This window comes from Callorhinchus milii, unplaced genomic scaffold (assembly GCF_018977255.1).
Source record: "Callorhinchus milii isolate IMCB2004 unplaced genomic scaffold, IMCB_Cmil_1.0 Scaffold46, whole genome shotgun sequence".
Classification (NCBI taxonomy): Eukaryota; Metazoa; Chordata; class Chondrichthyes; order Chimaeriformes; family Callorhinchidae; genus Callorhinchus; species Callorhinchus milii.
The window spans coordinates 70374-82804 of record NW_024704787.1 but is presented as its reverse complement, the minus strand read 5'-3'; the positions used below and the strand labels follow the sequence as shown (position 1 = coordinate 82804).

The following is a 12431-nucleotide window of genomic DNA, read 5'->3' as shown; positions in this document are numbered from 1 at the left end:
TAAGTTTTCATTAATGGTGATTTACTTTTAACTCTAGTTCTGAAAATCCATTGAATTGGTTGTTTTCTCCGGGTGTCTGAAAACAGGGTTTAGAAGTTCAGTGGATGTAAAAAAAATCGGGCAATTACCCATGCTAGATGTTTCCAGCAAAAGTACAGGCTCTGCCTAAGGATTACTGTTGGAATAGCCTACTTTAAATGAGCACCTTCATACTTCTGACCTCTAAACACACTTGAATCCATATGAAACATTAATCACAAAGATAATTATTTTGTTGGTTAGCAACTCACTTTTTCCATTGTGTTTAAAGAAAACCTAACAATGTTTTCATCACAATTAATCAGTTGTAGTTACATGGCAGCATTCAACTTTTGGCTTGTTTGCCTTGTCCACTTACATAGTTTATATAAAAAAACAATTCTGTAGGCATGCAAGCATAAGAAATTATGTTCCTATTTTGACAATGACATGCAGGTAGAATCATAGGAAAAATACAGTAAATCGGTTGTTTATGGTGAATACAATTTTAGAAGATGAAACCACTGGAGAAAAGGTCAAATTAAATAAATGTTCAGTGTTGAATACTTCTTAGTGACATCTGGAGATTTTTAGAAAGTAATACAAGTAGCTTCCAAAGTATCAGAGTGAATTTTGCTCAAGTATTATTCATTACATGTGAAAACATTTGTAGTTTGAGATTTTACATTTCTCTCCATGGGCTCTGAGAAATTTAAAATACCTCCTTTACCCCATGATCCAAATGTATCATCGTAGTTGGTGCAATTGATAGCTATGGCAGCTTGCATTTACAAAGCATCCTTCATGTTAAACATGTGAACCCATCACTCCCATCCTGGCCCAGCTCCACTGGCTCCCCATTCACCCGGAGGATAGAGTTCAAAATCCTTGTCCTCGTTTTCAAAGCTCTCCACAGCCTTGCTCCTCCCTACCTGTGTGACCTGCTAACTCCATGCCGACCTGTCCGCTCTCTCCGCTCAGCGAGCTCTGGCCTGCTCCATGGCCCCTTTCCTGCCCACCCCACCATCGGTAGCCGGGCCTTCTGCCTTTAGGCCCTCACCCTTCCTTTCCTCCTTCAATGACCATCTCAAGACCTTCCTCTTTGATCGTGCCTACAGTCACCCTCCTGACCATACCTTCCCTGCTCGCCACCCTTTCTGATCCCAACCCCCAACTCCAGTGCAAATCCTTGACCTTCCAGCACCTTAGGTCCTCCCAACGTGAAAGGCGTTATACAAAGGTAATTTGTTGTTGTTGTAATTAGACAAATTAACAGATCATACGATCAGTGAATACCAGAACCGTAGATGAAATGTTTTGCTACTTCTGATATTTCTCCTCCTTCCAATGCCAACTCTAAAAAATAAGTGAAGCAGCTGCTGATAAAAATTCCTAGCATATAAGATCACTAACTTGTGGCTCCAATCCTTCAATAGCCTAAGGGTCAGTGCTACCCAATGGAACAATCGGTTATGTTTTATATGGCCAATGTATTTCTTATTACGATTTTGCTTTACAAGAAAAGATTCACTCACAGGTCATTCAACTCACTGCTTTCTGTGGACACTGCTAGTTCAGAGTAGCTGACATGTTTGCCTGTGAGACAGTCATTGCACTTTATCTGGCCAAGATATAGGTCTATAACAGGTCTATAGGCCTATGACACCAGATGGATTTCAAAGATTTTAACAATCACATTCCAGCAATAAAATTTAAAGTACTCTATAACCATCACTAACAAGTGATATTCAAAACTACATATTCATATCTGAGGCAGGTGCTAAGATTCTCTCTGTCTCCCCATCCTCTCTCTATGTACTGGACCTTTATAAATAAATTTAATGAGAAACCAAAGCCAATTTCAAACATGACGTAACTGCAGATCAGTTGGGATAGTGAATGGAAGTTATTTTCACTAAACATAAAATAGACTAGTAAAGTTTTAAGAGAATTCAACCTTTCACATTCAAACACAATAACATCATTTAACTTTTGATTTCAAATTTTTTAATAAATTATTACAATTGTGTATTTTCCCCCCAATGATACAATTGCCTTGGATTATGAATGTGGTTGGTGTTGTGGAATTCTTTCTCTACAGAGCAATGATTCACTAGATCTGTCATATTGGCACATAAACACAGTTCTTTGTGAATGGAAGAATGGAACAAAAAAAGGCCATTTGATCCATATCGTCCAAAGGTTATTTGGTTATGGAATGAATTATGCTGCTGTGTATATAACTGGCCTCACATACATCAACTGGACATGCTTGCTAAGGAGCTTTGTTCGATTCATAAAAGAACGGGAAGTCAAATAATAATTTCACATTTATTTTCTATGATGTGACTGGGTTAACATACTGAACTGAAATAGCAAAATTTTTCAGAATGATCCATTGCAACCTTTTAACTGAATTGCATGTTATTTACAGAATTTCTATCATTTTACAAAAATTCATATTTAACTGCTCAGCAATTGAATCCCCCCCAAACTGCTACAATGAGATGTATCTAGAAAGCATTATACATCTTTTAAGAAGTTGATTTCATTTAAAATCAAAATCTAGCAAGCACTTCAAATCGTGTCACTGTGTACTCGCACACAATTTGTAAAATGTTTAGGCTTTTTCTCATCTTTTCTTTTGATTTCCTGAGTCAGCATGCAAGTCTTGCACCACACCCTAAAGGGATACATTTAACTTAGCAAACGCAGCATTGTTTCCATCAACTGATGGGTCATATATCTCCAGATTTACTACTCTACAGAGAAGCAACATGATCCCTTAGCCTTCTCAATCTATAGTATTCTTCCAAAAGGCAGAAAAGACGAGAAAGGGCCCTGTTCTCTTACAAACTACATTATACACTTCCTCTGCATTGTTCACATTGTTTAAGCCACATTTGTCCGTTCAATTCAGCAACAAACTTTTTGGTAAAGTTAGATCAAAGTGAACTAAGAAAATGTTTTGAGTTGTCCAGTTGGCAATTTAGTCAGAATGTCATGATCCTCTGGACCTCGTAGTTAAATATAACAGGAAGCACTGAGTTTTTATAATGGCTACAAATACCAAGCAACACCCCAGAACCAGAGGATGTGCAATTTAGTTCCATTATATCGCTCTCAATACATTAGTCCAATCTTTAACATTAGGCTCCTAATGCCTATTTTCTTCTGTCGGGTTCTCACTGTAAGTGAGAGGTCTGAGTTACACATCTTTGATATGACTATTGGAACAGTTTGCTGCTGCCCTACAATGTAATGAAAGGTTCTCAAATGGGTTTGTAACATAACACTGAAGGAAGTCTGTGGTTTTCTGGATACACAATGAGTCAAATGCATGAAGCAACTAAGTCACATACCACCTAGAAAAGGGTCCATTCATTAAGCTCAGAATTAAAAAAAACAATAAATAATTAAGTGTCGTAAACTAGAAGGAATCTTCCTCTGTTTCGGTATCAGTATTGGTTTTGTCAACCTCTCCAACTCCTCACCATCCTAAAAGCAAAGAAGCACATATTATTGTAGGTTGGCAGAAAACCCTTTTTGATTTCAATGTTTGTATTTCTGTTCTTTTCAAAATTCCTAGGATTATAAAGTCAAAAAGCTTACAGTATTTCATCTGTAATTTATTCAACTGTAAAATACCTAAAGCTTTGTTGAAGTGGTTATAGTGCTTAAGAATAACAACAGACAATGCCTATAACTGAATAACAAAACAAGCGCTCCTTTCCCAGGTTCACACATGAAGAAAGGCCACTCAAGCGAGTGCAATTGTGTGGCTTGGGAATGTGGAACTGCACCACTAAGACAGCTTGGTTGCAAGAGAGGATAAAATTGGAGAGGAGCTTCCTGCCTCCCTAGAAAAGAAAATTAGAAAAAATGCATCTTTTCAGATAGAAAATATTTTTTAGCAGTCAACCTCTTACCCCACTCGAACGCTCTAGAAGTTCACCATTTATAACCTTCAGTCGTTCCTGTAGTAATGCATACTCTGGGTCCTTTATCCTGCTGGAATTGTAAATAAATATAGACAACAGCACAACTGGGGCTTCTAAAAAGAAGCTCAAAGATGGTTTAAATTTGAATATGAAAATAGATACTGTAGTAATAATCAAAGTTATTATTTGTCCGGTGAGAACGTGAAACATGTTGTCTCGGAATTTCAGGATAAAAGCGACAGAAAGTCCAAAGGCAGCGGTGACAAAAATTAGTGCCACAGAAAACAGATTGTGTCCATAGAAGAAGCCACAATGTTGAATGTGGGTACGGTATTCAGAGCGAATCATTAGTATCAATCCATTGAATACAACTCCAAAAAGGTACAGTTTGGTGTTCTGAATGAAAATACTTTCAGTCAACTGATCTCCTTCTTTCAGGATTTTTTCATTGTAGATATTCGCCGAGGAAGCAACAAAGCACTGTATAATTATACAGAAATGGCCGAAACCAAAGCTCAGCTTTTTCAATATACCCAAGTCCCATTCTGAAGGTAGATCAATGAGCGCTGTGGAATTTCTCTCCATCATTTCCTGTATGTTTTTATCCTGAGACGTAGTGAGAACACAGCTGTTGGAAGTATTGTGGAGGTTGTGGTGACTTAATTTGCGCATTGGCACATGCTGGTCTACTCCAGTCCCTGATACGAGTGCAACGATGGAAAGGAACAAAATCACGAGCGATGCCCACTGCACCAAGGATAGACGCCGCCTGGTTTGAAAGCAAAACCTGATAATTACTACCTGATTGCAACTTGTTAATCTACAGATGACAAGTGGCTTTACACAACAATGAACACATTTTAGAACCTGTAGTTGACTGACTTACTTTTTGTTGAAATGGGTCACATCTATTATGAAATGCATCTTGTTTCCTGAACTTTATTTAAAACGTTGTGCAACATTTTAAATTATTTAGATAAGGGAAGGTTTTGGACCACCTTTTTTTTATTGATACAAGAAGGATCAAATGAAAAGATAAGAGTTTGACGAGGATGACCCCCCACTTTAAATACCTTGTCAAACACTTATCCTCGACATCTCCGTTTACATGAAAAACAAATGTTTGGTTGACAAGGAAACAGTTCCCAGTAAAAATATTGATATTGAGAATGAACGTATAAGGGAAGAAAGTTAGGGAAACCATCTAGTTTATGGCCTTGTGCTTTTAACCACCTTAAAATCATCTAGAAATCAACATTTGTCATCTCCCGTCATACTGCTATCTAATTGTTGGCTGCAGGATTGATAACATTAGAACAGCAATCTCCAGCGCACACCAAAACTTTTTGTTGTAGTATTGCCTCGCTACTCTCTTTATAGATGTAAATGTTTTTGCTTTGAAGATCAAGAGCTGAAAGAACAGCTGGAGAAGGGCTATAAATGTTGATTGGGCAGAATTGTGTTCTAAGAGGACTGAGAAGAAGACTGCTGGGACACTGCTGAAGAGAATGAGACCCTCGGCATGGAAACCAAACCAAAAATGAAAGCATTTACCTTTACATTCCCCATATCTGAAAAATGAAGATTAAATGTTCATGATGTACCCTGAAGATTGCATTGTAACTTTGGGGAAATGATACATAATAGATCACAGTATAACATTGTACTGAGGGTGCATCATGAACTACTGTCTTCTTAAATCATTTAGACATCCACCTTCATTATCATACAATAATTTTGCTGTTGATGTACCAAGTTATTGCATGATAAAGGTGCACGCAAGTGAGTGAGCAAGAGATTATGAAAGTACTGTAAACCTGTGGCGAAAAGCACACATTTAAACACTGCACCTTTAAAATCAATCTTGAATTTTCAGCCTACTCCTGAAAGATGCATGTCTAAACTCTATCTTGGCTTCAACTAAGCCCATCTCTGGTGTAGGTTTCATGTCACAACTAGTTCAAATGCAGCACATTACATAGGACATTACATAACAGAACTATTTACCCATACTATTTGTTACCCTACTGTATCATAATAAAGATAGAGAACTCTTTTTTAAACAATCTCAAGTATGTAAAAGTATGTAAAATAAATGGCACAGAAGTACTCAATTAGTTACAGAACCATTTGGCTGAGAGCCAGCACTATAAACATGGCAGCTGCACTCTGTCAATGCAGATATGAGCACAGAACCCACATCACAGAACAACCTTGTTTTATAACCAGATGTTAGATTTCTGTACTGCTAAATGTGTCAGACTTTCATTTCCTGCTGTGGTTACTTGGTGGGCCAACTTACTTCAGAACAATACGAAATAGAAGAGCCGTTGTGATGATAACAAAATTTGAGAACAAGACCGCCATTGCCTGTAGAAAAGGAAATTTTTAAAATCTAGTTATTTAATGCTTCACAGGTAAATTGTTCTTAGTCATCTGAGGGGGAAAGAAAAGATTGCGATCTCATAAACACACACATCTGAAAATCCACTGTAATGCACAATTTATCAATACATTCAGTACACTAAATTCTATAACAATAAATCTTGCATTTGACATAGCACCCATAATAAACTTTCTAGTTAACATACACAATTAATACTCATTTCTATCTTTGCTGAGGTCAATTAGCAACCCTGTCTTGGCAACCCTTTTATGTCATGGCGACCAGAACTGCAAGTAGGACTCTAGGTACGATATGACAAGAGGATTGTAGAGCTTCAGCATGACTTCTGGAGATTTAGACTCGACTAATTTGGCAGCTGTTTATTCAGACAAAGGCAATGAGTAAAGAAAATATGGTGGCTGCACTCTGCATGCAGCAGGACATCTTAAAATCAAATTAAACTGAAACCCACTACCCAGCTTTGTCTATACTATAGTGACACTTAAAACACACATGCACCAGTAAGTCTTCAGGCTTTTAGAAGCTGAAGCAGGAAAGAGAATGACATCATCAAGAAGAAAAACAGGTATTCATGGCAATAAGTTATTAATTTGAGAGTTATGTATTTTATCACTAGCAAATATATATTATTACTAGATTTAACCAGGCCTGTTTTCAAGGATAATGTAAAAGTATTTTATGTCTAATTAATCCAATTGTAGTTACTTACTGGTTGAAGGTAGATCAACACATAGAAGGAGATTAAGTTATCTACAAAGTAGAGAAATGCTGGAACAGACCATTTCATAAACGCAAGAAAGTTCTGCCAAGAAGAACATCCCAAATCTTTGCACGTCTGTCCTTCTGAGAAAAAGAGAAAGGAAGACAATTCTACAATAAACATATATAATATAAAGAGAATAATAACTTGACAATGCTTTTTCAACATATTAAGAACACATTCACCTCAAAGAGGATCAGATTCAAACATATAAAATCCCATGTTAGGTGTGAGACACTTAGTGTGAGTTGACATTAAAACAATTGCTGTCAGACAAAGATTATTGATTAGATTACAATAAATGCTCTTGAAGCTTTTGCTCTCCCACCCCGTGGAATTTACAGATCTATTTTAGTAAATCATAAAGCTCTCTTTCTGTCCCCCCTTTATGCACATGAACATCTGAAAACAATTATTATAATTGCACTAGTTTGTTTAATATTTAGTGCTATAGACATAGTTCAAAATCACATGTGTAATAGCCATTTAATAGACCCATAAAATTAGTTATATGTAAAACATCCTAGAAGTCAAAGACAAACTATTTTAAACTTACCCTGTATCAGAACCCTTAGCGATAAAATGGTGCAAAATGCCAACTTTACAGCCTCTGCACATAAATTCACTGTGGCAGGCAAGTAATTGTATACGCTCTCTGGGAAGCATAAAAAGACACTGTGGCTAGTTATAATGATGCACAGCATTAAACTGAACACAAATTTCTGTAATTATGCAGGGAAACATTCTACTTTTACTCCTCGCAGATTATATAGTGCTGGGGGAAGCGCTGCATTATCAGTGATGCCATCCTTCAGATGAGGCATTACAAAAAGGTCAAGTCTCCCTTTCAGGTAAATGTGAAAGATCCCATCACACTATTTGAAAAGAGAGTGAGTTTCTCTCAGTGTCCTTGTCAATGATCCTCCAGAATAATTGATTATTCACTTCATAGATGTTTGTGGGATTTTACTGTGTGAAAATTGGCTACTGGGTTTTCTATAAAATACTTAATAACTACACTTGACAGCAGTTCACTTTGAGAGGTTTTGACAATACTGTATAAGCGCATCAAATGCAGGAATTATTCTTCATTCTCAGGGCTCTGATAATCCTGCAAACAGTGAAGACTCTCTTTAACGTCACTGCTTGCAACTTGCCACAGAAGCACTGGGTTACAACAGCCCAGCAGAGTGGGGAAAAGAAACTGCATCTCATCTGCTATGTACACAGCACCATCCTCTGGTGCTCCAGTGTGCTACACCATAATGCTGCCTGAACAGCCTGTCTTATCAAACCTCATCAGAACCACTTTACTTTAGAGCCAGACCTGTTTAAACATATTACACTACTGTAACATTGAGGAGAGAATGTACCACTTGCCATGACAATGCAATCATGGCCTTACTGTCTGTTTCTGGTCTCCAATGTCTCAGGAACATTTCACAAGTTTCAGTGCACTTTTTGGAAACCATGGCCTCAATGCCACTTAAAGATACAATATAATGCAAATTACATTTGTAGAGCGCCTTTCACGTCGGGAGGATGTGCTTACTCCCGACGTGAAAGGCACTATAAACATGGAACCAAACTTCTCAGATGAGGCAATTTAATAATCCTTGCATATGATTTCCAACAAACAGGAATAGCAACTGTAAATCCTTTGCTTTGACTTTCACTAAGAGCCCATAAAGACTTCCAATTAAACGTGACATTAGAGTGCAAATAAATTTTAGGCAACCATACAAACTGAAAGTAAAACAAATAGAATGCCACCTTCATTAGCAGAGAACTTCATGAGGAGAATCCGACCAGAGCCAAGGCTGACAAAGAGCGCTCCCAAAACCAGTGTATACACTGTTGACCGAGAACAAAAGGAGGAGCAACGTTTGGACGCCATCTCAAATTGTGGCACGGGGAAATACAGTATCTGTCAACAATACAGTAAGAAAACATTTTGAGACAGGGATGTGACAGTTGCCAAACTGAACTCCAGTCAAAAACAGAATTTGCACTTACATAGCACCTATAACATAGAATAATGTCTCAAAGTGCTTTACTGAGGCAACAACAACAACATTACATTTGTATAGCGCCTTTCACGTCGGGAGGACGTCCCAAGGTGCTGGTCAGAGTACAGCATTTCTGACCCGAATTGGGGTTGGGGGGAGGAAGGGAGGGGCCGATGGCATGGTCGAAGAGGAGCGTCTTGAGGCAGGACTTGAAAGAGGCTAAGGAGGGGGCGAGGCGGAGTGACTGGGGGATGGAATTCCAGAGGTTGGGAGCAGAGTGGCTGAAGGCTCTCTTGCCAATGGTGGGGCGGGTGGGTCAGGGGACGTGGAGCAGGCCAGAGCCAGCTGAGCGGAGGAAACAGGCGGGTTGTTAGGGGGTTAGGATGTTACAGAGGTAGGGTGAGGCGAGGCCATGGAGGGCTTTGTATGTGACGAACAGATCTTGAACTGGATCCTCTGAGGGATAGGGAGCCAGTGGAGCAGGAGTCAGAGCAGTGTGGAGATTGGTTGGTGGGGGAGGGGAGGTAGGAGAAGGATGACTGAAGGCACAGTTATAGAGAAAGGATTTTAGAAAACAGAGAAGAAGAGAGTTCCAGAGTGGGGTAGTGATTGAAAACACTCCTGCCAATGCTGAGGTGGGGGCACGTAACAGACCTGAGTTAGCAGAGTGGTGGAAGTGGGACCTCAGGAGATTATAGAACCAGAGTGGGGCAGGTGCATAGAAACGTTTGAAACTTAGAATGAGGATTTCTAAATTAATCCACTACGAAAAAGGGGAGCCTGGCAAGACAGGGCTTGTGGAGCCGGGTGCAGTAAAGGACATGGGCTATGGAGTTCAGAATAAAGTGAAGCTTATGGGAGGTTGAGGTAGGAAGGCTGGCAAGGAGAACACTGGAGAAATCAAGGCTGGAGGCAATAAAGTTGTGAATGAAGTTGCGATTGGAGTAAGGAAGAGATAGGAACTCTCATTCTAAGTCTCAGGTAGGTAAATTTGCAGATAGAAGAAAGCAGACTTGGTCAAGGATGAAAGGTTTAAAAATAATAACAATTGTTGCATTTGATATAGCACCTTATCACCTCTCCTTTCTCCACCACTCAATCTCCACACTGCTCTAACTCCTGCTCTGCCTCAGTGAAAGTGAAAATGGCAGCAGAGTGGTAGAGTTGTTATTTGAATACATGGAAAGGTGAACTCCATATCTGCAGATGATGTGGCCAAGGGAAGAGATTATAAAATGAGGGGAAAAATGAGGAAAACAAAAGGACTAAGCATAGAATGTGACTGTGCCGGGGCAGGTGGAGCTACAGTGAAGGAGGAGCTACAGCGAAGACAAATGTGTTTGAATAAAGGGTTTTGCTCCACTATAATGCATGCAAGCAGTTGTTATTTTTGAGAGGAATGAGTCACAATGCATCTAATATTTTTGAAGCAGTTAGAATAACCAAAGACCACATTAACGTGGATATCTTAAAGTGATTTTTTTGTAACAAAAAAATAGCAATGTACACACATTACTTACAATTAAAATAAATGGTCCTTTGAGAAAGTTCAATGGATGTCCAATGGGTGACACAACTGCGTCATGTCGAAACTCTTCATCTGTCGTAATTCTCCTTTGCAAATAACTGTTTACCTGAATATTGTAAGAAAAAAAAATGTTACCCAGACAAAATAAAATTACAAAGTAAATAATTTTACTAAAATTACTAAGCTGGAGCCAGATAAGGTAGAGTCCTGTAGCTCAGTAGTTAAGAGCACTCGCTTTTCAATTCCAGGCAGGGCGAAACCTTGGGCAAGTTTCCTTACTCCACACACCTAATAATAATCCCTCCAAAACCCAAAACAACAATAAATTGGTCATTTTCAATCCATGACTGTTTGTGGGACACTGCTGTGTGCAATTGGCTGCCGCGTTCGCCCACAAATATACAGTCAATTCACTTTACAGTATAGTCTGTGAAGCGCTTTGGAACGTCTAGAAAACGTGAAAAGCTCTATGTCAAATGCAAGGATTATTATTATAAACTTTCACTATTCCACGTTTCAACTAGATTTAGATAAAATATCCATGCAGGGAATTCTCTATCTCTGAACAAAAACTAGTACTAGAAGTAGTTAGTAGTGGAACCCTTCTCAAATTTCTCAAAAGGTGATAATTTGTGAACTATGTTAACCACGTGGAGTCCTGCAGCTCAGTGGTTAGAGCACTCAGCTCGCAAGAGAGACCTGAGTTCGATTCCCGGCATGTCGAAACCTTGGGCAAGTTTCCTTACACCACACACCTGATGATAATCCCTCAAAACAAAAAAAAAATTATAAATTGGTCACTTCAATCCATGACTGGTTGCGGGACACTGCTGTGCGCAATTAGCTGCACCTCACACCTCACCAAGATACAATACACAGTTACATTTATAAAGCACCTGTCATGTCAGGAGGATGTCCCAAGAATTTGAACAATCAGGGATTAGGACTGGAGGGGGTTGTGATCAGGGAGGGTGGAGGGCACAGAGGGTGGCCGAAGGTACGGTCGAAGAGGAGGGTCTTGAGGTGTGCCTTGAAGGAGGCAAGGGATGGAGCGAGCGAGGTCACGAGAATATGGGATGGAGTTCCAGAAGGTGGGGGCAAAGGGGTGAAGGCCTGACCGCCGAAGGTGGGGCGGACTGGGCGGGGGAGACGTGGAGCAGCCGGATTGATTTATTTATTACTGTGAAGCGACGCGCACAGCTTGGCACCGGGTTACAGTACAGCGAATGACCCAGGACCGGAGTCCAGCTGCGGCCAGGCCCCATGACAGCTGCTCTCTGTACCAGACACAACAATGTGAAGGTCTGGGATTAATGACAACAAAGTCTCAGTCTGCAGTCCAGGAGGTTGGACAAGACTGACAACAATTTTACACGTGCATGAAGCGTTGCGAGCAGCAGGTGGTGAGGGGGGGGGGGGAGGGGGAGGAAGGGAGTAAAGGGAACCCAAAGCATTGGGGGCAGAAAAAGGTCTCAAGACGGGCTTTAAAGATGGCCAGGAAACAGGGGGACCTGCGGGCCAACCTGTCCGCAAACCGGGAGGCAGCTCAGCGTGTGTGTTACCTGTGGGGAGGAGGGCGGCTGAAGGCCTTGGCACCGGGTGCGCTCTCACTGGCTCAGCGCTGTCAGGGCCGCCGCCTGACCTCACCTTCCGCTCCCACACCCCAGGCCGGAGCTCCGGCCACCGCGCAGGCGCGGCTCCGCAGGCGGCGCGAGGGAGCAGCGGCACTGGGGCGCGTCATGCGCGGCCGGACCGCTCGAGCCGCAAA

At 40.4% G+C, this 12431-nt stretch overlaps 1 protein-coding gene across 1 annotated transcript; it reads right to left on the bottom strand.

Moving 5' to 3' along the window:
- Positions 1-3376: 3376 nt before the first annotated feature.
- On the bottom strand, positions 3377-12351 carry slc35a5 (solute carrier family 35 member A5). The gene is given in 9 exon segments (XM_007901733.2): positions 3377-3481; positions 3484-3516; positions 3948-4728; positions 6262-6329; positions 7076-7209; positions 7683-7781; positions 8900-9053; positions 10656-10769; positions 12226-12351. Coding segments are annotated over 7 exon segments (1272 nt in total). The 5' UTR covers positions 9024-9053; positions 10656-10769; positions 12226-12351; the 3' UTR covers positions 3377-3448.
- Between the last annotated feature and the right edge of the window lie 80 nt (positions 12352-12431).